Source organism: Sparus aurata, chromosome 1 (assembly GCF_900880675.1).
Source record: "Sparus aurata chromosome 1, fSpaAur1.1, whole genome shotgun sequence".
NCBI classification, from domain to species: Eukaryota; Metazoa; Chordata; class Actinopteri; order Spariformes; family Sparidae; genus Sparus; species Sparus aurata.
This window is the reverse complement of record NC_044187.1, coordinates 146,274-173,435: the sequence shown is the minus strand read 5'-3', so window position 1 is coordinate 173,435 and position 27,162 is coordinate 146,274. Positions and strand designations below refer to the sequence as shown.

The 27,162-nt window shown below is 45.9% G+C and overlaps 1 protein-coding gene across 3 annotated transcripts; it reads right to left on the bottom strand.

Moving 5' to 3' along the window:
• Positions 1-287: 287 nt before the first annotated feature.
• Positions 288-27,162, bottom strand: LOC115582062 (son of sevenless homolog 1-like). Of its 3 annotated transcripts, XM_030417797.1 has the most exons (13): positions 26,848-27,162; positions 26,240-26,497; positions 22,939-23,064; positions 20,211-20,342; positions 16,981-17,145; positions 16,611-16,820; positions 16,381-16,524; positions 16,193-16,303; positions 15,793-15,891; positions 15,188-15,315; positions 5,937-6,598; positions 3,909-3,990; positions 288-396 (listed from the first exon to the last, which is right to left on the bottom strand). In XM_030417797.1, exons 2-13 carry the CDS (start codon positions 26,324-26,326, stop codon positions 303-305), a joined length of 2,040 nt encoding a protein of 679 aa, XP_030273657.1. In that variant the 5' UTR covers positions 26,327-26,497; positions 26,848-27,162; the 3' UTR covers positions 288-302. The 3 variants fall into 3 exon arrangements, with proteins under 3 accessions (XP_030273657.1, XP_030273648.1, XP_030273664.1); XM_030417788.1 differs by having other exon boundaries at positions 26,240-27,162; XM_030417804.1 differs by lacking the exon at positions 288-396 and adding an exon at positions 2,734-2,761 and having other exon boundaries at positions 26,240-27,161.

Below are 27,162 nucleotides of genomic sequence, written 5' to 3'. Positions count from 1 at the left end.
AGGAGAGTGTTAAGTATGGATTTAAACACTCACACGACTCCAGGTCCCCTCTTGGTAAATATGAAAAAAATTTACCAGCAGGCTTTAGGCATGATTCTAGCATGATTGAAGGCATGTGCAAGAGGGGACCTGAAAAATGTCCCCTGTTAGCCGACAAGTCCCCTGTTCGTGTGTGTGTTACGATCCTGAGGTCCCCTGTTATAGAGTTACACAAGTGCACCTGACGCACACACACCTGACGCACACACACCTCACACACACACCTGACGCACACACACCTGACGCACACACACCTGACCGCCCTATTCCTCCGCCACTCTTACACCAATGGCAGCTGCAGATGCAGGAGACCCATCAACAGAACTTGAACCTCCTCCTCTTTCACTGAAGTCGCTGCTGTGGAAGCATTTTGGATTTCCAGTGAGTTATGTTGACAACGTTCACATTCTCGACAAAAAAGCCACAGTTTGTAAGCTCTGCAGAAACTAGATGGGAGGTTATTTTGTTTGAGTTTCCAATTGACTGATGATATAAGTTATAGTTACATTATGTTGTTAATAAATGTTTTAAATTTGACAATGTAGTGTGATACATTGCGAACAAAGGTCAGATATTATATTGCATAAAAGTAAAGTCTAAAAATGGCATAGCAGCCTGTGCTTTAAAAAAAATAAATGTAAAAATCGAGAATCTAATTGAATCGTGGCCTTAGAATCGAAAATGTAATTGAATCGAGGATTTGGAGAATCGTGACTTCCCTACACACAATGCACTTTACCTTCATGGAACATGTGATTTGCATATGTTGGCAAGCTGGCATGAATGAGAGTATGAGTGAGGACAATGAATGAGAGCATTATTTATTGTATTTTAGGGTATATTATATATTTTATCTACTTTTATTCATGTATTTTGAGTTCAGCACTTGAGGTTGTAAATTTCATTGTATTTTGTACGACAAATAAAATCTCTATCTATCTATATCTATCTGTCTATCTGTCTATCTATCTATCTATCTATCTATCTACATTAAAGGGATATTCCGGTGTAAGTTTAATCCATGGTCTAACACACCGTGAAACTGTGTTAGACTCCCTCTCGAGAGATCAAGTTAGCAGACCGCTAATTTACGGAGTTTTATCAACCTCAGAAACGACCGCACGACAACAATACACTGCAGTAAATGGATCCAAATATAAACCGCCACCAAAAAGCCACAAATAGTGCTCAGAACAGCACCAAACTTCAGCAACAGTACAAATAGGGTCTCAGCACATAGTCCGGGGCATCTAACCTCCGCTAGCTTAGCTGGATTTCTACTGAAAAGCTGACTAAATTTACCACTCTTCTGCAGCAGCTTCCTGTTGACGGGAAGTCCCGACGAGTCGATTACCGAGTGCAGTAGAGTTCCGCGGCTCATGGATGAAAATGTGTGATTATGACTCCATGGAAAAGCAATCAGAGTTCATATGTGTCTTACCTGCCAGTTTATAACAGTTATTATCGAGAGCGGACAGGGAAAAGAACGGAATTGAGCATTTCTAACCGCACTCGGTAATCGTCGCGTCGGGTCTTCCCCGACCCGGAAGCTGATGGAGGAGAGTTGAACTCTGTTTTTAGCTTCACAATAGAAATCCAGCTAAGCTAGCGGAGGTGAGATGCCCCGGACTATGTGCTGAGACCCTATTTGTACTGTTGCTGAAGTTTGGTGCTGTTCTGAGCATTATTTGTGGCTTTTTGGTGGCGGTTTATATTTGGATCCATTTACTGCAGTGTATTGTTGTCGTGCGGTCGTTTCTGAGGTTGATAAAACTCCGTAAATTAGCGGTCTGCTAACTTGATCCCTCGAGGGGAGTCTAACACAGTTTCACGGTGATTTAGACCATGGATTAAACTTACACCGGAATATCCCTTTAAGACCTACACGTCTGAACATGCAGAACACAGTGTCTGTACATGGAGGACACAGCATTAGAGCTGTCCCAAACGATTATTTTTCAAACGATTAATCTAGCAATTATTTTTCGATTAGTTGACTAATCTAATGATTAATTTAACATTACATGACCAAACAAAAGTAACGTAGTAACTGTAACTGTCGTTGGTAACTTATATGAGGAAAAAAATACCGCAGTTGTAGGCGGAGCAGCGTCTGTCCTCCCGCCTGTCCTACCAACTCTTCGTCACATTTCTGCCCGAAAAACAGCTTCTGTCACCGGCAAAAACCTTTAACTCACTCAGGTGGTTGTGTTGATAGAAATCACCGCGATGGTCAGCCCTCCCGACCAAGACTTCAGTGAACTTTCCCCCAGAAAACAGCCTCCGTCCCCGCAAGTGACAGAGTCACGCAGCACCTGTTTACTGATGGCAGTTATGTAATAATGTAATTTAGCGCGAAAAACATAACTCTTTCACCTTCCAGGATGTTTAGGGGGCCGGGTTCTCAATCACTTCACATTATAAACGGTCCACGGGTTTAGATCGACAGGGGAAACACCTGGGAAACACCCCGACGTCATCATCATGACGTGTACCGTCACGTCTCTTTAGGAGCGGCAGCGCAGCTTTCTGTGTGAATTACATGGCCGTTCATCTTAATTCCAGCGGTGCTTCGCTCTGTCTGAATGACCAACGGCGGAGAATTGACGAACCGCCGCTGCGGCGCTAATGCAGCGTCTCTGTGTGAGAGGGGCTATTCTCAGCCTCCGCAGGTACTACCACTTCCAACGTCGACGCATCGTCCCAGCCCTACACAGCATCTCTACGTAGAGGACACAACATATGTACATGGAGGACACAACGACAGTATATGGTGACCACAGCGTCTCTACATAGGGGACACAGCATTTGTACACAGTGACGTGTGGAGTTCATAAATCTAAGGCTACGTTCACACTGCAGGTCTTAATGCACAATTCCGATTTATTGCTCAAATCCGATTTTTTGTTTGGCTGTTCACATTACCTCTTTAAATGCGGCCTGTCTACGAATTGCTGTGTGAACAGCTCACGCTCCTGAAGTGACCCGCATGCGCAGTTGATCATTGATGACATCACGCCACAGCGGTGTTTACGGAAGCGAACATGGCAACGGCAACCGGTAACGTGGGACTGTATGGCTTAATGCTAAAAACAGTGTGTGGCGGCAGCCGGCAAATTTGTGAGCGGGTGATATCACGAAGGAGGAAGAGGAGAAAGAAAATTCATATTTTAATGATGGCTCTATGCGGAGCAATAGCGGCAACATCCGTACAGAGGAGTACTTGGATGCGGCGTCGGAGCCAGGAGTGGTGGGATCGGGATGTGGCTGGTTACACCGAGCAGGATCACTGCTGTCCTCCATGTTTGTTTTGATTATGTTCGTGGCTCCCGCTCGCGGCACACTTTTTTTTCAATCAACTTTATTTGTCATTCATTTACAAAACAGTGCAGCGCGGGTCAGAATGACGTCAAAGTCGCATTAAATGCGACCTGGCTGTTCAGATTGCGGTCGCATTCAAAAAAATCCGATACGTATCCGATTCAGTACCACATTTAAATGTGGCCTGGATCTGATTAGAAAATGTCAGATTCAATGCGACTTGTGCTGTTCACACTGTCAAAAGCAAATCAGATATGGGTCACATCTGAGCGAAAAAATCGGATTCAGGTCACTTGTAACTGCAGTGTGAACGTAGCCTAAATGATATTTAAGTGTCTTTACAACAAACGGAGCATTTTATGTTGATGTTGGTTTGTGTGCATTCTGGGGATGGGGATTTTTAGACCAATTAAATAATATGACTGGAGGCTAAACGTCTTAATTATTCAATAATCTTCTATGTTTGACAGTGAGTGGTGGTAACCATGGTGACTGTGCATGTGTGAAATGTTCTGATTAGTCCCTGTGGTTTAAACAGGTGAGCTCACCTCTCCATTAGCAGGTCAAGTAGCTCCTGAGGTTTACAGAAAGATCTGTAGGTTGTCAGGAAAGTTCGCACGAAGTTTGGATCTGAAGGAGGAAAAAGAGACAGACTGACGATCAATAATCAATAATCACAGTTAATACAGAAAGAAGACTGCAGAACATCAAGAACAACTGATTCTTATAAAGGAACCACAGCAGCAGCAGACTGATCACAGAAGGCAATTATAGATATTACACTTGCAGCTGTGTTCACTTTGATTATCAATCCATGAATTAATCAAGCCATCGATCCATACCTCTACACCTCTACGAATCCATCAATTCAAAATTCGATGAATTAATTAATTCATGAATTTATTTCGATTTATCAATTTCTTGGTTAATAGAAACATTTATTCTTCAGAACTGTGTTTGTGTGTGTGTGTCTTCAGTCAAAGTGATGATCACTTTGTTCTGATTGGCCAATGATGTCATGTGACTGAAAACAGAGACAGGAAAGAGGAGGCGTGGCCTCATAAACAATGGGTCAGGAAACCATCCTGAAATAGATGCCCCGCCCACTTCTGCAACACAGATGCATCATGGGAGTCGACATGTTCTCACAACAGTGTGTGTTGGTGTTGGGGGTCTAGACAGGAAACACCTTTATCCTCACACACACACACACACTCTCTATACACACACACACACGCACACACACACACACTCTCTAAACAGACACACACACACACATGCTCACTCTATACACACACACACACGCACACACACACACACTCTCTAAACAGACACACACACACACGCTCACTCTATACACACACACACACGCACACACACACACACACGTTGTCACTATGCACAAACACACACACACACACCCTCTAAACAGACACACACACGTCGTTACTCTACACAAACACACACACACCCTCTAAACAGACACACACACACCCTCTAAACAGACACACACACCCTCTAAACAGACACACACACACGTCCTCACTCTACACACACACACGTTGTCACTATGCACAAACACACACACACCCTCTAAACAGACACACACACGTCGTTACTCTACACAAACACACACACACCCACACTCTCTAAACAGACACACACACACACTCTCTAGACACACACACACACACACACTCTCTAGACACACACACACACGTCGTCACTCTAAACAGACACACACACACATGCTCACTCTATACACACACACACACGCACACACACTCTCTAAACAGACACACACACACACACACACACACACGTCGTCACTCTACACAAACACACACACACACCCACACACACACTCTCTAAACAGACACACACACACACACACACACACACTCTCTAAACAGACACACACACACACACACTCTCTAAACAGACACACACACACACACACACACACTCTCTAAACAGACACACACACATGTCCTCACTCTACACACACACACGTTGTCACTATGCACAAACACACACACCCTCTAAACAGACACACACACACACACACACACACACACGTCGTCACACACAATGTCTGATGACATCACATTTACCTGCCAACATGGCTGTTGCAGCAGGACTCTGGTTGGTCATGTGGTCTGACATTGATGCCAGAGGCTCAGAATATTACCCAGAATCCTCAGCAGAGTGACCTTTGAGACGAGGGGATCTGAGCTTCATTCTTCAAAATAAGAGATTAGTGCCGAGACCTGGACCTGAAGTGGATCAGGTCTACAGACTGAGTCTCTGATTGATCTGATGATCAATTGAAGAATGTCAGTGAATCCAGTCAGCTGATCTGTTGTAAAGTTTGTCTTTCTGATCGCGGGCAGAACTGAACCTGTCTGTCAGTGTTGTCTTTACTGGGTAATCTGACTACTATTTTAATCATTTTATTCTAATGAATTGTTGGGAGAGATGTCAAAGTGTCAACCCCACAGACATTCCTTACAGTCCACAGACACATCATGTCTCACCTGGCTGAGAAGTAACACCTGTGTGACAACATTTCTTACCTGCGTACATGTGGAAGGTGAGCCTCTCGATCAGTTTCAGGACGGTCCCTGCTTTAATGATGGGGATTCCGGACTTGGACTGGACGTTCTCTTCGAACACAACGTTCTCTTCAGAGTCCGCTTCAGCAAATCGGTACACCTCTGCTGCCGGGAGCCTCATCTGCTCCTCCTTCTCCTCCTGCAGCATGGCTGTGTCCAACATACGCTCCAGCGTGCTGCGATACTGCAGAGAGATCAACGCAGCCATCCAGCCGTTCTTCTCCTCAGCAGACTTGGCGGCGAACACAACATTGTTCCCATCCTTCAGGATGATCTCGAAGGCATGCCGGTACTCGCCCTCCTTGTCGTCCTTGTCGTTGATCTGGACTTTGCGCATGAAAAACTTTTCTTTAAGCCTGTACTCTGCAGTGGAGCCAGCGCCAGGCAGCCGCGGCGGGCCGTGATTGGACTTACAGCAGATCATCAGGCCGTCAAAGAGGAAGATGTGGCGCTCGTGTTTGGCACCCACACGGGTCAGCGTGCCCTCCATTATAAACTCGTTGCAGCACTGGCCGATGTCCTTTCCCTCCCAGCCGTCGATGTTCTTCTGGATCTCGTTCATCTTCTTGATGGCGAGGTGCTTCCCCTTCATCTGATGGCTGTAGAAACGACACGCTGACTCGCTGCACACCACAGAAGAAGAGAGAGAGCACAGGTGGAGAAGAGGACAGAGTTAATGAAGACCCTTCAGTCTGAGGTCGGGGAGGAAAAACCCATCTGAAAGGAATCAGCTCTGCAATTTATTCAAGACGGAAGAGTTAGTGGCAGGACCAGAACGGCCCGTTGATCTAAAGCAACAGTTCACTAGTTCACTGTCTGTGGACCCCTGCTGCCCTGAGTGTTGCCTGTCAGGGAACAGACGGCTCTGACGTTTTCATGATGTAATTACATTGTTGTGATTTAAAGGCATCAGAGGTGACGCAGTAAATATACAAACATTTTGGATGATAATGTTTGGGAGTTAGTTCGTTAATAAGTCATTTACATTTTCTAATGTTTTTTCGGAAAAACAACTAGTGTCATTGTAACGTTCGCTGGATTTATATAAAATTATATATAAAAATTATATATATAAATATATATACAAAAACAATCCAACTGCAAGACCATGTGACATGTTTGATCCATCACCATGACAACAGACTAAACTCTTGTTCTGCTGATGAAGACCATCTTAGGTTGAGAGCACTGGAAACAGCTCGTCAGTGGACCTTGAGTTGGAGTTGTTCTGTCACATCTGTGAAATATTTACATAAACATGGTAAAGATCTACTTCCTGGTTTACTTCAGCATGTTTATCAAGGTGAACTCTCTCTTTAACTCATCATTGGGTTGGTTCTCTACATGCTAATGTGACAAAGGAGTGAGTTCTGATTGGACAACGTCGTCGAGGTCTTTACAAACCAGAGAGGCTGCTCCAACAGGAAGTGAGGTCACAGCAGGAAGACCTCCAACCACAGCTCGGACACACAGCTGGAATGTTGCACAAAGACACATTGACATCATCACTGTGACAGCATCATCAGCATGACGTAGTTCAAAAAGCTTCTTTTTAGTAAACTCTGCGTACACAAACAATGTTCTCAATGCTCGTGTTCATGTGTAGAGACCCTGGTGATGCTACCAGCAAAGTTTCATGTTGTGTCGAGACTTCTTACTGTTTTAAACAGAGAGATTTTGATGCTAGCGTAAAAGTGCCCGTAGCACTCCCATTGAAAATTAGCTTCATCAGCTAAACAGGAAGTGATGATGATGATGATGATGATGATGATGATGATGATGAAGATGAAGATGATGATGAAGAGGTTTATTTATGAGGAAGACTCTTCCTCTTTTTGTTTCCCAGGAGTCTTTGTGTAACTCTGTAAGTGTCTGATACATCAAGACGTGATAACATCAGCAGTGATTAAAGTAGAAACATTTCGGATGTGTGTGTGTGTTTGTGATGTGATGACAGCATGTCTTTGATCAATCAGTGTGTGGATCAATAAAAAAAGAACTCTGTTAATTACAAGGACAGCAGTGTAAACAGCACAGCAACACCTGTAGCTGCTGTTCAGACAGGTGGGAAGTAGGGGTGTTCCAACAAGGGTACCTCACGATTCCATTCGATTTCGATTATGGGAGCTTCGATTCTTCGATTATAACGATTATAACGATTGTCGATTCGATTTGATTATTGGTGCCTCGATTCTTCAATTATTGCGATTCTTAATGCTTTCCATACAAGATTGATTTTGTCTTCATCTGTGGCTACATTTGTAAATAAATAGCCTATCAATTAACTCAGTTCCTCTAAAACTACACTCATTAAGTAAATAACAAGGTTTTTGGAACATTTGACTTGTATTTTTCAAAGACACAAAATATTTTATTTTATAACTATGTAAACATTTGCACTTTGGCCTTCTTAACTTACACGAGAGCCCCCTCTATTGGCGGAAAACACTGAAAACAACAAATCGCGTAGGTCTTGTCAGTTAGAGCTTAGATCTGGCCCAAAATATCAACCCCGACCCGAGCCCGAGCCTGGCCCCACACATTAACTGTAATTATGAGCCCGAGCCCGATTTAAACAGACAGACATTTTTTGAATACGTGGGCTGTTATAACGGAGCTGTATAACATGGGCTCGGGCAGAGAATCTAAACTCTATTGTCAGTCGTCTTGTTTGCTCTCTCATAAAATCCAAAGTGCTTCCACATGGTTGCAGTGAACCCCGGTGGCGAGAGAATCGGCCGCTCTTTGGGGGCTGCTAAAGCTGTTGCCATTTTGCAAAGAAACTAACGTTACTGCTCCGTTTGTTGTGGTCCCACTCACTAAACAGTCCGGGCGGCGCGCGCGCTAAGGTTCTGGCGTTTTTTGTTCCGGTCTTGCGGCAAACCATCGGCGTTAATAAATCGAGGCCAAATCGTCACGTAACGCCTCGCGATGCATCGCCACATCGATGAATTGCACCCACCTCTAGTGGGAAGTTCCTGCTCTATGATGTCAGCGTGTGTTGTTAAATATCTCTGTGGTGTCAGTGACGATTAGGTGAAAATGACATCACTACTGAGGCCAGAGAACCTCACGTCTATATGCAGCAAAAGAAATGGCAGTAGAAGATCTGGTCCTTTCCCCTCCAGGAGAGTCTCCCTCTCTCCTAGACAAGCCATTTTTTCACCAGGTAGCTACTGAACCTACTGATCTCACAACATCCAGGCTGCTCACCAGCTGCAGGGACAGGCACAGGCAGGATGTCAAAGATCAAGTATTTCACCGGAAAGACAGTCACAGTCAGAAACTCACAGCTGGTCACCTGTCAGTGAAATAAGTTCTGTCTGGACATCTGCTTCATTCTTTTATGAATGTCACCGTCAGAACCAACATTTTCTCCCCACCATTTCCCTTGGTGCGAAGAATGACTCAATGAATGAAGTAATTCAAATAAAACTAAATCAAGTCAAACTGATCCATGTTTGAAATCAGCAACCAACATCCAACATCCGATCCTCTGTTTACACGTCACGCTCATGTAACTTATAACCACTCAAACAAGATTGTTGATGTTTTCATGTTGATGCATCAGTGTTTCAGAGTACTTAGGTAATGATATCTCTGGTTAGCCTGATGTTAGTGTACATCCCCGCTGGAAAAACCAGCATAGACCTGCACCAAAACTAGCACCAAAACACAACATATGCTGGTCTATGCTGTTTTTCCAGCAGGGCTGTCATTTAGCCTCACAAGCTAAATTACTGTCATCAGCATTCAGTGGTGTAGCTGGATGAAAGGGAAATGCAGTTTAAAGAATCTAACAGAGTACATGTGTCTGCAGGCCTGGAGTCTGTTATGATGTTGTGTTACCTGCCGCCTTCTGTGCAGGTGAGTTACCCTGCGTAGCTGCAGTGAGGACAAAGCCTCTGTACATGGGATGTAGGCTCTACCAACTGAGCTACCAAGGCAACCTGGACATATTATTTCTGTTTGTCTGGACGGACAAAATGAAAACTCAAACATGTTGCTGGTGCTATTCACACAACTGTGTCCGTTCACCTGAGACAGTACTGCAGTGTTAGTTAAAGTTCAACACTGGCTCTGTCACTGACAGATGTCCGTATGAGATCCGTATGTCTGTGATAGAGGTCTGTCTGTCAGCAGGTTGAATCTCATTCAAATGAAGAGAGACAACAGACTAGGGCTGGGCAATACATTGACCTTGATCCTTTTTAACAATAACATTTTCCACGATAATGATGATCAATTTATGACATTCATTTTCGATAACCTTTTTTCTTTTTTAGTCTGTTGTCCTCTCACTAGAAAACGCTACACCAACAGCCAATCACACAGCAGAGAAACAAATGCACATGGTGGACGCATGTTTCTGGCCCTTCCCACTCACATCAACTCAGAATGAAGCTGTGGAGCCGACTCAAGAAAATGAGCGGTCCGACTGGCGAAACCGAGTGCGAGGAAACTGACAAAGACGAAGAAACTGAACTGAAGTAAGGTCACACAACTTGCTTATTTGGAAATAGCTGAAGTCTGACAAATGACAGACCAGCATTAGGTGCAAAATGTGTCGGCGGCCACTAGGGCTGCACAAAAAATCGTTAAAAAAATTGCGATCTCGATTCACACATACACGTGATCTCATTTCTACACACAGCGATTCTGAAGCATTTTATATCTCAAGCTGAATCACAAACAAATGCTCCTATTTTCCTCCCGGATTTTTTGAAGCGCCCCCAAACGCAGCACGGCCGCTGCCTCCTCCCTCAACCTGTGGTAAAGCGTCTTTACAACACGTGATTCAGTGGAGAAAGCCCGCCTGCAGTTGAGTGTTTGGAAGGAGTGAGTGAGAAGCCGTTTTTAGACGAGGCAGCAAGCCGCCAATCTGCCGTCCTATTGACGGCTAGGTCCGCGGTTTTAGACAGAGGGCGGCAAATTGGGGGTCTGTTTTGGCCCGCCGATTTGCTGCCTCGGACGGTACACTTATTTCCGCCTCAACTGCTAGCTTGTTGTTGTAGCGACAAGCTAGGAACTGTCGCTACTTTCAAATTAAAAGCCACCCGCTAAGAACCCAGTTCTAAACTCCAGTGGGGTGCAATGTAAAGCTCTTATTTTGAAGACACATTCGTTGTCAACTGTTCGCAGCCCAACTTCGGGCTTCACGTCACGTCACATGTTTACGCCTACCTCTGAGGCGGCTTTTGGAAAAGGAAGAATATTATGCCTCCGTTTTAGAAAGCCGTATCTCATATCACCGAGCCAAAGCTACGGCCCCAATAAACACTGTACAACATGAGGTATTAGAGGATGCCCTCTCATCTTGGAGACTAATTTTTTTTTTCTTTTGTAAAAATAATTTCTCATCCAATGATAGAACTAACAAAACAAAAAAAACATTGCTTTGGCAGAGGCATAGTAGTATGCCTCTGCCATACTACAATGTTTTTTTTTGTTTTGTTCAAGTTCATCAGTGCAATAAACATTTTGTGAAAAAAATCGTGCCAGAGAATCGTGATCTCAATTCTAAGCAAAAAAATCATGATTCACATTTTTTCCAGAATCGTGCAGCCCTATTGGAGACTAATTTTTTTTTTTTACTTTTGTAAAAATCATTTCTCATCCAATGATAGAACTTGAACATTGCTTTGGCAGAGGCATAGTAGTATGCCTCTGCCATACTACAATGTTTTTGTAGTATGGCATCGTGATCTCAATCGTGATCTCAAGGGAGAATCGTGATCTCAATTCTAAGCAAAAAAAATCGTGATTCACATTTTTTCCAGAATCGTGCAGCCCTAGCGGCCACTAACCTCTTCCATTATCTCAACAGGTACTGACCCAAACAGAACTCCGAGAGCGTCAGTTTGCACTATTATGCTAGTGTTAGCCTCCCACAAGTAGCAAACAGACCAGCCCCACTGCTTCTACTAGTCACACTTCACTTCGACAAACAACAACTGCTGCATCTTTATCAGCCATTGCCCATATGAGAAGAAACTGAACCGATACAAAGATAGAACCAGCACCATCATGTACTGTACCATTAAATATGATGCCTATAAGCACAGTTTAAAAACGGGGATACAAGAAGCTAATGACGGGCACAGATGCTAAGTTCACTCTGCCAAACATCCCTCAGCTGCAGGGTGGAGGATCAAGGTGGAGCAGCTCCGAGATCATATGTGGTCTAATCGCAGGTCTGAACCCCAGCAGGTCTCACAGAACCACACCAGGTCTTACAGAACCACATCAGGTCCTACAAAACAGGAGGATAATGAAGCTGAACTGAACAACTGCAGGCTCAAGAATGTGAAGTATTAATCAGTCATAATCATACTCAACATTAAACTTTTTATTATTTTCTTTAATCAGTGTTCAGTTCTCTAAAATGTTTGAGACACGTATGTTGTACATATTTATCATTTTACTTCTTCAGTGTTTAACATGAAGCCATGTGGTTGGTTGGTTCTGTTGAATGATTGTCATCTAGTATCTGACAATAAATTAATGTATTTCATAAATCATAATTAACCCTCTGGTTTGTTTTGGGTTCTGTCCTAAGGAGAATTCTCTTAAAATCATGATAACACTTTTGGCTGTATCGCCCAGCCCTACAACAGGCTGTGTATCTCCAGTCTGTTGAACATTAAACTGACTGTTTTGTTCCTTTAACTGTTAAAGTTTAACAGCTGAGAGCAGCAGCTCACTAATCAGTTTACAACATAAACCCCTGAGGTATGTTAACACACTGTTTCACAACACACTACCAGCCTCCAACAACACCACCAGCCTCCAACGACACACCATCAGCCTCCAACACACCATCAGCCTCCAACACACCATCAGCCTCCAACAACACCATCAGCCTCCAACAACACCACCAGCCTCCAACACACCACCAGCCTCCAACACACCATCAGCCTCCAACAACAAACCATCAGCCTCCAACAACACACCACCAGCCTCCAACACACCATCAGCCTCCAACAACACACCACCAGCCTCCAACGACACACCATCAGCCTCCAACACACCATCAGCCTCCAACACACCATCAGCCTCCAACAACACCACCAGCCTCCAACACACCACCAGCCTCCAACACACCATCAGCCTCCAACACACCATCAGCCTCCAACAACAAACCATCAGCCTCCAACAACACACCACCAGCCTCCAACACACCATCAGCCTCCAACAACACACCACCAGCCTCCAACGACACACCATCAGCCTCCAACAACACACCATCAGCCTCCAACACACCATCAGCCTCCAACACACCACCAGCCTCCAACACACCACCAGCCTCCAACACACCACCAACCTCCGACACACCATCAGCCTCCAACGACACACCATCAGCCTCCAACGACACACCATCAGCCTCCAACACACCATCAGCCTCCAACAACACCGTCAGCCTCCAACACACCGTCAGCCTCCAACAACACCATCAGCCTCCAACGACACACCATCAGCCTCCAACGACACACCATCAGCCTCCAACACACCATCAGCCTCCAACGACACACCATCAGCCTCCAACGACACACCATCAGCCTCCAACAACACCGTCAGCCTCCAACACACCGTCAGCCTCCAACAACACCATCAGCCTCCAACGACACACCATCAGCCTCCAACGTCACACCATCAGCCTCCAACGACACACCATCAGCCTCCAACACACCATCAGCCTCCAACAACACACCATCAGCCTCCAACGACACACCATCAGCCTCCAACGACACACCATCAGCCTCCAACACACCATCAGCCTCCAACGACACACCATCAGCCTCCAACGACACACCATCAGCCTCCAACGACACACCATCAGCCTCCAACACACATCAGCCTCCAACGACACACCATCAGCCTCCAACGACACATCATCAGCCTCCAACGACACACCATCAGCCTCCAACGACACACCATCAGCCTCCAACGACACACCCATCAGCCTCCAACGACACACCATCAGCCTCCAACAACACACCATCAGCCTCCAACGACACACCATCAGCCTCCAACAACACACCATCAGCCTCCAACAACGCCATCAGCCTCCAACAACGCCATCAGCCTCCAACAACACACCACCAGCCTCCAACAACGCCACCAGCCTCCAACACACCATCAGCCTCCAACAACACACCATCAGCCTCCAACAACACACCATCAGCCTCCAACACACCATCAGCCTCCAACAACACACCACCAGCCTCCAACAACACCACCAGCCTCCAACAACACCACCAGCCTCCAACAACACCACCAGCCTCCAACAACACACCATCAGCCTCCAACAACACACCACCAGCCTCCAACAACACCACCAGCCTCCAACAACACCACCAGCCTCCAACAACACACCATTAGCCTCCAACACACCATCAGCCTCCGGTCTGTGAGTTAAACTCTAACCTGCTGCTAAAAACATAAAGGAAGGAGAAACTGAAATCACCTACGTCCTCATATCCACATGCCAATCACCTAACCATCTGGCCCCTCCTGTCGTCTTCTTCTTCTTCTTCTTTGTTTTCTTCTTCTTCTTCTTCTTCAGGTGATCAAACGTTCCAAACTTTATTAATCAAACACTAGCAGCAGTTTTCCTCTCTGTGTTCTTTTCTTTCTAACAAACAGAGAACAATAAGCAGCAGAGCAGCACCGCCCAGATACTGACGACATTTCCCTCCAACAACACCGCTCTGACCCCCCTCCACCCTCAACCCCTCCTATGTGACCTAACCCCCCCAGTCTATTTATGTCCAGAGGGAAACAGGGAGGATGGGAGGAGTCCAACACACTGGACTGTGTGTGTGTGTGTGTGTGTGTGTGTGTGTGTGTGTGTGTGTGTGTGTGTGTTCTCAGTCTAAACTCTGGTTCAATCACTCTTTATGTTTGTACATATGTCTGTTCTACTCATTCTCTATCTTTGACAGTCACATGACAATTTCTCCTCATCAACCCTTTGAATATAATCAAAGACTCACAAAGGTTCCTTTTGGGACCTTAGAGGAAAGTCAAATAGTTAGCCTAGCTTAGCATAAAGGCTGGATAAAAAAGGAAAGTGTTAGCAAAGCCTCAGTCTGATCCGACAGCAACATTTGTATTAAAGGTGCAGCAATCAGGTGGGAGGATCTCCGATATACCTGAGCTGGTGTGTGCAGGTGTGTGCAGGTGTAAACAGGTATGTGCAGGTGATGTACCTGAGCCTCCTCTTGGCGAGGCTCCTGGAGCAGATTCTCTCCATACTGCTCTGCAGGTTGAGGAGGGCGGTGATGGCCTGCTTCAGACACTCTTTATCCTCCTCATCCTCACTCTTCTCCTCCAGTTGCTATGAAAACAGAGGGGGTCAAGAGACTGTCACACCTGAGATGTGACCTCACCTGCAGGGACATGTGAGGCACCAAACACTACACAGAACATTTCATGGCAGGATTAAACTGAAATGTCATATACCAGCAAATTGACCTGTAGGTTTTACCTGAGCCAGGTCAAAGAGCACCAGGTAAACCAGGACCAGGCCTTCAGGATACTTGCCAGACACCAGGACCAAAACTGCAGGATACTGGTCCTGTTCTCAAGGACTGGTCCTGGTTTACAGTACTTGTCTTGGTCTACGATACGGGTTCTGGTATACTGAGAATGGGTTTTCATCACACATGTACTTTTTTTCTTTTAACTAATTCTGATCAGCTGTCCTGAACAGGATCATTCAACTCAGACTTTATAACCGGCTCTCTGAACAGGCTTCAGATGTCAGAGTTGGCATGTGATGGTGTGGTGTGGTGACCAGGTGCTGCAGTCTCACCTTAAGGATCTCGAACAGGTGCAGACAGTGGTAAACAGGAGTGAGCAGCAGTCTGGGCAGGACGTACTGAACAGCCTCTTTAAAACCTTCACAGATGGACTGGAAGCAGACAGACAGAAAGACAGACAGAGCAAGCTTTTCTCCAGTGCTGTCAGCATCATCATCATGAGCTGCTGGTACCTGAGGTGTTTGTCCTCAGTGTGTTCCTAATTTTGATTCAACGTTTGATTCAGTCTCTAAACACTACAATACCCATGAGCCTCTGCTGCAGCCTATCATTGGCAAAGCCTTTACTGACCAACTTGGCTGCATCATCATCATAACCAAGCTATCAGTTTTTATGGATTCTGCATATTAGCCAGCTGGAGGCAGAACCTACTGGTAAGGTGGTGAGGCTTACCTGAAGGTGGAAGGCAGCTCCTGGTTTAGACACCTGACCCAGGAAGTGTTCATGGAAACCAGAGCGCAGGATGTCCTGAGCATATGTCTCATAAGGGTCAAAGGCCAACTCCTGTCAATAAAGATAGAACCAGAGCTGATCAATCACACAACAGATAAAGACTTGTACAGACACAGACAGGTACAGACCTCAGCCAGGTCCTCGAAGCAGCTTCCCACCAGAGGATGAGGACTGCCTTCATCAGTCATCTCCACCGTGTCCTCGATCAATCCCAACAGCTTCACTGTCACCTCGTGGATATCAACTATCCGACTGAAGATACTGTCCACGTCCTGACACAAAGATCCATCAATCAGACCATCAATCAATCAGACAGGCAGGTGATCAATCAGACAGACAGGTGATCAATCAGACGTACGTGCTGAGAGAAGAGCATGGGGCTGGAGTTGAAGGGCTCTCTGAACACCTTGATGAGCAGGTTGAGCTGTCTCAGGTACTGACGACCATCTGACATGAAGCTCCGCACCAGCTCATAGTAACTCTGCTCCTCATTGGCTGACGGCTCCTCATCAATCAGAGGGAAGCCGCTGATGTCTTCCTCGTCCTGGTGGAACATGTCCATCAGCACCTGGACAGACAGGTAGGTAAGACAAATGAGACAGACAGGCATATCTCTGATCTTTCCCTGAGAGATGAGATGGTCAGTCTCGTCATCTGTCTGTCTGACATGAGGAGGAGGAGGAAGAGGAAGAGGAGGAGGACGTGTGTATGTGTGTGTGTGTGTGTACCTTATCAGCACACATGGCCACAGTGATGTCCTGCTGGGAGATCTCGAAGTGTCGGATGTTTTTGACGTAGTTTCCTGCCAGTTTCAGGATGTCTGCAGAGATGTACTCCAACACAGCAACCATGTACACTGAAACCTGGTGGTCGATCTTATAACCGAGCACCTCCTGACAACACAAGGCATGATGAGAAACAGTTTGTGTGCGTTTGTTTCTTTCAGCACCAATGCAACTCAAGAAAACTCAACAGAAGAAGAAACTGAGCAGAAGAAGGTGTTTTTGTTCAGCATTTCCTATTTCAGAAAGTTGTGATATATATTTTGTTTTAATCAGGACTGTAAACAAGGTTCAAACATCAGACCTGTGATTGGTTCACCTGATCCACAAGAAAGTGTCATCAGATGTACATAAACCTGTTACATGTTTGTCTCTGCAGGTTTCTGGTTTCATATACACTATATTGCCAAAAGTATTGGCTCACCTGCCTTGACACACATATGAACTTTAGTGACATCCCATTCTTAATCCATCGGGTTTAATATGACATCGGTCCACCCTAGCTCTAACAGCTTAGGGATGTGCATCTTCAACACTGAGGCGATACGATATGCATCTAGATACACTGCCAACGATACGATACATTAAAGATTCATATAAAACAACCACCGATAAGATACAATACGATTCTCCCACCTACTGCGATACAGTGCGATACAGTACAATTTGGTTTAACACAATGCGATATAGTGCGATACGATGCGATGCAGAAGAATATTGTACAATGGAATACAAAGTGGTGCAGATAGTTCATGTTCATTCTTTATTTCTACAGTGTGCTTCACACTTTCAACAGGGACAATGGGAAACTAAACTCTAAGCACTGCTGCCTTTTGGCAGTTATAAGCTGCTGAATGAATGCAAAAGTTGTACAGATGGACACACATGTTGTCACTGCCCACGACTTGTTTGAAATGGGTCTATATCTCCAACTTTCCTCCTCCTTTTTTTCTTTACATCTTTAAGCTCCATGTTGCACTTAAGCTACACAATCAGTGACGCCACTAACGTGTTACCTTAATCTGACCACTACGAGTAATCTAACGCATTAATATTTCCAAACCAGTAATCAGATTGAAGTACTTATTCAAGTCACTGTGCCTTACTATTATTTTTGCCACTTTCCTTCGAAAAAAAAAAATATTTTGGCTTTCTTTTTGCGTCTCGGTGAGTGACGTCATGTATGCGAAAAGTCACGTTTTCAGCACGAGGACAACTCACGTGTAATCACACAGCGACACAAACACTAACATTGTGTTAGCAGCAGTACCTCCGCTGGTGCTAACCACTGGAGCCGAAGGAGACCTCTCTGTCACATTAACGCCATGTCGCCGCTTCAGGTGAGAGCTTAGATTGGTTGTGCTCCCTGTGTGTTTAATCGCGGCACGGCACATTTTACAGATGGCATTTCTCAAGTTGACCATCTCTTTATAAAAGCCAAAGTGTCCACAAACACCAGACTTGTAAGTGACCGGCGAGTGTATCTCTTCTTCATCCATGCTTTCTTTCTCTCTGATCGGCTCAGATTTCCAGCCTGCTGTTTGGTGCTCTGCTCACCCCACCTCCAACTCGCGTGAGACGAAACTCTGGCTGAATTGGCCGATCGCGGTGGTGATGAGAACGGAAACAAGCACTTGGTCCTACTTCTAAATTAGTTTATTTTAAGTATAGATACAAGTCGGATTTTATCGATGCAGAGATTTTATACACGATACATCTCGAGTTCATCCGGATTTTTTAACCGATGCACACTTCTGTCGTCGATGCAACCACATAGTAAATGTTCATACGAATGTACCAATACGAATCAGTGAATCTCACCATCCCTATAACAGCTTGAACTCTTCTGGGAAGGCTTTTCACAAGGTTTAGGAGTGTTTATGGGATTTAAAAAAAAATTATTTCAAGTATTTTTTTGGCCTTTTTATAGCTTTATTGATAGACCAGCTGAAGAGATGACAGGAAACAGGATGAGAGAGAGGGGGAGTGACACGCAGCTTAGGGCCCCAGCCCGGGAGTCAACCCAGGTCCACTGCAGCAAGGACAAAGCCTCTGTACATGGGACGCCTGCTCTACCAACTGAGCTGAATGGCACCCCGTGTTTATGGGAATTTTTGACCATTCTTCCAGAAGGCCATTTGTGAGGTCACACACTGATGTTGGATGGGAAGGCCTGGCTCATCCACACCAAACTCTCTCATCCATGTCTTTATGGACCTGCTTTGGTCCATAAAGACATGTTGGAATAGGAAGGGGCCATCCCCAAACTGTTCCCACAAAGTTGGGAGCTGGAATTATCCAACATCTCTCGGTATGCTGAAGCATTCAGAGTTCCTTTCACTGGAACTAAGGGTCCAAGCCCAGCTCCTGAAAAACAACCCCACAAAGTAAAGTACCGTCCTCCTGGCAACCGCCAAACCCAGACTCGTCCATCAGATTGTCAGATGTAGAAGCACGATTCATCACTCCAGAGAACGTGTCTCCACTGCTCTAGAGTCCAGTGGCGGCGTGCTTTACACCACTGCATCTGACGCTTTGCATTGCACTTGCTGATGTTTGGCTTGGATGCAGCTGCTCGGCCATGGAAACCCATTCCATGAAGCTCTCTACTGTTCTTGAGCTAATCTAAGACCACATGAAGTTTGGAGGTCTACAGCGATTGACTCTGCAGAAAGTTGGCGACCTCTGCGCACTCTGCTTCTCAGCATCCGCTGACCCCGCTCCGTCAGTTTACGTGGCATACCACTTTTTGGCTGAGTTGCTGTCGTTCCCAATCGCTTCCACTTTGTTATAGTACCACTGACAGCTGACTGTGGAATATTTAGGAGCGAGGAAACTTCACGACTGGACTTGTTGCACAGTTGGCATCCTATCACAGTACCACACTGGAATTCACTGAGCTCCTGAGAGCGACACATTCTTTCACACGTTTGTAGAAACGGTCTGTGTGTCTAGGTGCTGCTTTTATACACCTGTGGCCATGGAAGTGCTTGGAACACCTGATTTAAATTATTTGGATGGGTGATGGAATACTTTTGGCAATAAAGTGTATCTATGGCGGTCGTGTTGAGTCAAACTTCCTGATTATTGATCTAAATCACACCTGACCCCCTGCAGCGACAGACTGCAGGTGTGAATAAGCCTTTAGATGATGATGATGAAGAAGACAGGTGTACCTTTAGCAGTGGGTGGATCTTGTCAACAGGTAGAGCCAGTGGGTTCCTCCTCTTCCTCTTCTCGATGGCGGCCTGAGCATCAGCAATCGCCCACTTATCAATTGGGTGAGGAAAACTTTTCTGAACCCGCTCCTGAACAAGAGAGAGGGCGAAGACAGGTAAGGACAGGGACCAGACTCAAGTGGACTGACCCTGGTCTGAAAACATCTAGACTGACCCTGGTCTGAAAACATCTAGACTGACCCTGGTCCGCAAACATCTAGACTGACCCTGGTCCGCAAACATCAAGACTGACCCTGGTCCGCAAACATCTAGACTGACCCTGGTCTGAAAACATCTAGACAGACCCTGGTCCGCAAACATCTAGACTGACCCTGGTCTGAAAACATCTAGACTGACCCTGGTCCGCAAACATCTAGACTGACCCTGGTCTGAAAACATCTAGACTGACCCTGGTCCGCAAACATCTAGACTGACCCTGGTCTGAAAACATCTAGACTGACCCTGGTCTGAAAACATCTAGACTGACCCTGGTCCGCAAACATCTAGACTGACCCTGGTCTGAAAACATCTAGACTGACCCTGGTCCGCAAACATCTAGACTGACCCTGGTCTGAAAACATCTAGACTGACCCTGGTCCGCAAACATCTAGACTGACCCTGGTCTGAAAACATCTAGACTGACCCTGGTCTGAAAACATCTAGACTGACCCTGGTCCGCAAACATCTAGACTGACCCTGGTCCGCAAACATCTAGACTGACCCTGGTCCGCAAACATCTAGACTGACCCTGGTCCGAAAACATCTAGACTGACCCTGGTCCGAAAACATCTAGACTGACCCTGGTCTGAAAACATCTAGACTGACCCTGGTCTGAAAACATCTAGACTGACCCTGGTCCGCAAACATCTAGACTGACCCTGGTCTGAAAACATCTAGACAGACCCTGGTCTGAAAACATCTAGACTGACCCTGGTCCGCAAACATCTAGACTGACCCTGGTCTGAAAACATCTAGACTGACCCTGGTCTGAAAACATCTAGACTGACCCTGGTCTGAAAACATCAAGACTGACCCTGGTCCGCAAACATCTAGAATGACCCTGGTCCGAAAACATCTAGACTGACCCTGGTCCGCAAACATCTAGACTGACCCTGGTCTGAAAACATCTAGAATGACCCTGGTCTGAAAACATCTAGACTGACCCTGGTCTGAAAACATCTAGACTGACCCTGGTCTGAAAACATCTAGACTGACCCTGGTCCGCAAACATCTAGACTGACCCTGGTCTGAAAACATCTAGACTGACCCTGGTCCGCAAACATCTAGACTGACCCTGGTCTGAAAACATCTAGACTGACCCTGGTCTGAAAACATCTAGACTGACCCTGGTCCGCAAACATCTAGACTGACCCTGGTCCGCAAACATCTAGACTGACCCTGGTCCGCAAACATCTAGACTGACCCTGGTCCGCAAACATCTAGACTGACCCTGGTCCGCAAACATCTAGACTGACCCTGGTCCGAAAACATCTAGACTGACCCTGGTCTGAAAACATCTAGACTGACCCTGGTCTGAAAACATCTAGACTGACCCTGGTCTGAAAACATCTAGACTGACCCTGGTCTGAAAACATCTAGACTGACCCTGGTCCGCAAACATCTAGACTGACCCTGGTCCGCAAACATCTAGACTGACCCTGGTCCGCAAACATCTAGACTGACCCTGGTCCGCAAACATCTAGACTGACCCTGGTCTGAAAACATCTAGACTGACCCTGGTCTGAAAACATCTAGACTGACCCTGGTCTGCAACAGAATTCTGTTTTAACGAGCCGTTGATCACGCTGCAGGACACACCTGTGGCTCTGCTCTCATTGACAGATTAGTCAAACATGTCTCTGCTGGACCCTCTGTGTTCAGGTGCTACCTGCAGCCAATAAGCTGCTGTCTGGACTCTTACTTAACAGCTCGGTTGTAGTTTTTAATTTCAGTGTTCAGATGTTAGTCTATTATCGTCTTCTGTCACTTCATGTGTGAGTACAGCTGATGTCATCATTAAAAGGACCAGTTGACCTGAAACAGGTTCATCTTTGGTTCATGTTTGAGTTTCTTGTGGAAATGAGATGACTTCTGTTGTGAACTGATGGACACGAATATGTCTTTAAAATGGGACTGATGGTTCCTGTTTGTACAAGTAAAGTTAATTTGAAGGATCAACTGTTGCAGTGTTTATATTCACTTCAAAGAGGTCTCTCTCTCTGATTGGCTGTCTGGTGTCCAACAGGCCTAATTACCTGTTACCACCTGTGTCCAGCATCAGGGCTACTCCTGCAGGGGGGTGACCCTGTCTTATTAGTTGTCTCAGTGTGATCAACCGACTCAGCACATCACAAAACATGAAACACTGCTTGGAGGGGACACACACACACACACACACACACACACAATCTGGCCAGAGGAGCAGTGAGGGGTCGGGGGGATCAGGGTCAGAGGTCACGGGGTGGGGAGGGGGGACAGTGTGATAAAACACCAGCAGTCTGTGGTCTTTTATCAGACAGCACCTCATTATCTCACTGCAGCCTCCATCAGCTGAAAGAAGAAGCAAACCAGACCAATCACTCGTCACCCTCACAGTAATGTCATCAGATAGATCACAGGTGAGCTAAGGTTTGTTCTCTGTGTGTGTGTGTGTGTGTGTGTGTGTGTGTGTGTGTGTGTGTGTCACCTCTACGTCCTGTACAGTGCGTGGTTGAGCCTGACACAGCATGCTGAGCAGCAGAAGGATCAGCTCCTCGATGTACTGCAGTGCCTCCTGTTGGGACACCAGGTTAGGATGTACCTGGTGCAGCACCTGCAACAAACACACACACAGCTTAAAAATATATAAAAATATATATTTAAAAAAAGTGTATAAAAAAAATATTTAAAAAATGTATATATATATACACATATCAGCAAATAATATCATCTTCAATATTTTGGATATTTTACATGTCATTAATGTAGAGAATAAACCCTTTGGGAGCCAACACTGACCCCTGGGGGACACCACAAGCAATGTCCAAAGACGATGAAGAAAACTCTCCTAACTTCACAACCTTTTGCCACCCCTGATGCTGCATCATTCCAGCTTGTTAATCAGTATTTCATGATTGATTGTTTGAGGTCCAGAAGTACCCGACGGCATGTTTCTTTTAATGGGCTATGGAGTTCATAATTTCCTTGATTCAATTAATGTAGAGTTGTTTGGTCTGAACCTGTGTTGACTGTCAGTAAGTAATTTGTGTCCATATCAATATCAATACATTAGTCCAGTCTCTCATTAAAAACTTTTTTTGTAATTTTGGAGAATTGTGGAAGTAAAGACATAGCCTAGGTGTGTTATCTGTGAAGTGGTGTCTGTTCCCAGTGTTGTACAGCAGTATGACAGGCTGAAGATGTGTTCAATAACCTTTTAACTACTGTCATGTCCATTTCATGAAAGTCAGTCAACGTCTTGTTTCACATTTATTAACAGTATCTATAATTTCTTCCTCATCCACTGCTGCCGTCTGCACTGTCAATAATTTTCTTTAAATAATATTTCCCAACTAGTCCCTGGTGCCATGTATACACAACTAATTATTCACCTTTACTGTCTAATAAGATGTCCACAACAGTTATAATTATAAATATAATTCAGGTTTTTTTCTCCTCCTCCTCCTCCCTCACCCTTACTGATTCTGTCTGTTAATTTCTTTATCAGGGTTTATCCAAGTGTCAGATCACAGTTATGTTGAATGTTTGTGTTAACTGACTTCAGTGTTCCTTAATGTTGTTATAGTTTGCATACAGGCTTCTGCAGCTGATGTAGATTATTGATAATATGCGATCTGCCTTACTGGTTTCATGATATTGTTCCTGTGTGTAGTTATTGTCCAGATCAATATAATTTTCTATGGTCTGTAACTTGGGGTCAGTGTTGTGTTGAAATATCTTAAGTTCCAGTTTATCCTGATCAATAATCCACAGAGTTAAGTGACACCTGTCTCCAGATGTAGTTGAGTGAGTTCTTTCAGTGTGTTTCAAGGTTTAGTGCTGTAATGGCCACTACAATCCAGTTTATTAGTCATATTTGTCCACCTCATAGATGTTTCTGATGGCCAACACTTTAGCTTCCTCTGGTGTGCCGTTTAGCTTGATCAATACTTTGCAGTCCATGTGTTTTGGATTTTGTTCAGGTTCTTCATGTAGTGTGCTTTTCTTTGTCTGCCTTTCGTTTTGTCAGGTGTTCACTGAGACGTTTGTTCCTTTGAGTTTCCTTCCTTGTTTGAACAGACCGGTTTTGTGCCCTCTTTTGACAAACCTCACTATGATGGCGGCTTTATCCCGGGTGTTTTTACGGGGCAGAGGGTGACAAGCCTCTATGTTGTAGCAGCCTACTTTAATCTGATTGCAGTGGAGAAGGCAGCCACCTGTTCTTCCCTTGAGTTTGGCGCCCGACAACAATCACATTATGTATCCTTGTGTACTGCTCCAAGTCATCCACTCTGCTCTCCAGGTAGGCGAGGTACCTGTCTTCCTCCTCATTCTGCAGTCTCAGCAACTTCACCTCCTGCAGCAGGTCCAGGATCTTCTTCTGCGGCAGTCTAACAGCAGAGACCTTCTCTGCCAGAAATCTAGTGCCTTTCTAAGGTCAACCACTTCCCCGGCTGTTTGGGGCCTTTTTGCCTCATCAATATAGCTAAATATGTTCTTGGTGCGACAGCTGTTAGCTTAGTCAGCTGTTAGCTCTCCGGCCACTAGCTTGTGCAGCTTCAGTCCGAAAATCTTAGTTTTAAATCAGGCAGGCGTCAAACGGGGGCTCTAAGTAGGTAGTCCAGTTACCAAAGACCAAAACTCAGGTTTGGAAACCCCAAAATAATATCTAAAAGCATCAAAACACACAGCAAACAATAAAGTGACACTGATTGATTGATATGGTCATCCACTGAACAGCAATATTGACACATCAGGGATCCAAGCTGTAAAAACAGACTGTTCCTTTAATGCTGCAGGACTGTTTACTACATCACACACACATACACACACACACACACACACTCTGCAGGCGAGTTGTGTCTGAACACACTCACCTGCATGTTTCTATTTAACCAATAACAAACTGACTTCAACCAGGCTAGGCTGGACATTTGCCTGTCAACTAGACACACACACACGCGTAAACACACTTCCATCTTGTTCAGTCTTCTTGTTTCACCCGTTTCTTTAATGGACTTCTGGGTCGGACAGCAGCAGAGCTGCTCAGTTTCTGTGTTGATGTGGAGAACAGGAGGACATGTGATGTGATGATGTTCCCGAGCCAGAACAGAACCAGAATCCACAGCTCCTCTTTGACCTGACCTCACAGCGAATCATCTTCATTCCAGATGAACTCATTCAGTTCATCACACTGCAGTTTGTTTCAATCAAGTGAAGTTCTCTGGACGAGGATCAGGAACTGCACATTACAAACAGTGACGTCAGGCTGAAGCAGCAGGAGTGAAGCTGGAGAGCAGCCGCTGGGTTCATTATTCATCTGAACCTTATTTTTACAGTCAATCTACAAAAATGTCCAAAAATGAGAAAACTGTTCATCAGATTCTCAGAGTCAGTGAAGCAGACAATGTTTAATTGATTTGATTGATGTTTGACCTGCATTAGGTTCTGGATCAGGACATGAACCTGGACATGGATCAGGGCCTGGACCAGGAGTCCACTGGGAGAGAAAAGTGAGCCGGACCTGCAGCCGACAGCCCCCTCATCCTGACAAACACCAGACTTCAGAACCTCTTCAGCCTGACGTGACCTTCAGAGACCACATTCTTTTTCTACCTGTGGTCTGAGGACCACACCAGGCTTACACACCTGGAGCTTCAGTGTGAGAGTGTGTGTGTGAGCAGAGAGAGAGAGAGAGAGGACATGCTGTCAGGGTTAGCTAACCCTAACCCTAACCTGAGTCAGGTTCAGGTGTGTGTGTGTGTGTGTGTGTGTGTGTGTGTGTGTACCTTCTCCAGTGAAGGCACCAGCAGGCCTCTCCACTTCGGTGCGTTCTCCTCGCTGAAGAAGTCGTACTGGAGCTGAGCCGCCTGCATTGCTGCTGCTGCTGCTGCGGGACTGACACGCACGGTTCACCGGTTTACATGAAAGCTGAGAGCCCGATCCTGAGTCCAGCAGGGCGGGGAGGGCATCCAGCGGAGGCAGGCCGGTCCTCCAGAACAGCTGCTGTCACCGTGACCATCCTCGGCCGCCACACGGAGAGCTGTCTGCGGCCAGATGTTCAATGCTAACAGTTAGCTCCGCTGCTAGCAGCTAAGTGTTTGGTGTTGTTCACCAGGATGATAGCATGGTGACCGTTAACCGGTCCATACTAACCGACAGTACCGGTACCTGTGACAGACAATTAGCTAACGGTGCTGAGCTGGCTGCTGAATGCGTTAGCCTGTTAGCATATAGTCTGTGCGGCTAATGTTAGCAGGGTTAGCAGGCTGCGGATGGATCCATCAGGTCTGATGAGCTGACAGATTACCAGCTGCTAGTTACCGTCAGTGTGTGTGTGTGTGTGTGTGTGTGTGTGTGTGTGTGTGTGTGTGTGTGCGCGCGCTGTGGGGGTTACCCGGGCTGTCGGTGTGAATCAGCGGGCTGTTCGCTGCGCTGTTCTCCGCTCCGCCGCTATCATTCTAACCGAACACACCGACTCTCCGGCGGCGCGGCTCCGGTACTTTGACGCCGAGTCCTCCACTGTGTGTCCGCTCCTTCGGCTCTGTCCCCCGAACTCTCTCAGACAGTAACTCCGGCCCCGGCCTCCTGACAGGCGGACAGTCACCGAGTTAACGGCCGCTCACAGTGAACGGCTGTCGGTTGTTGTGACTCCAGTGTGCGGTACCGTACCCGTAGACTGTGCAGTGGCTGAGCATGCGCAGTGGGCACG

What these genes read in the sequence shown, in the direction of transcription:
- LOC115582062 (XM_030417788.1), bottom strand. Translation starts at nt 26,326, where the DNA reads ATGCAGGCGGCTCAGCTCCAGTACGACTTCTTCAGCGAGGAGAACGCA. An exon ending in GCACTGTACAGGACGTAGAG is followed by an intron (nt 20,343 to 22,938) that starts GTGACACACACA and finishes TCTCTTGTTCAG; the next exon opens with GAGCGGGTTCAGAAAAGTTT. An exon ending in TGGCCATGTGTGCTGATAAG is followed by an intron (nt 16,821 to 16,980) that starts GTACACACACAC and finishes CTGTCTGTCCAG; the next exon opens with GTGCTGATGGACATGTTCCA.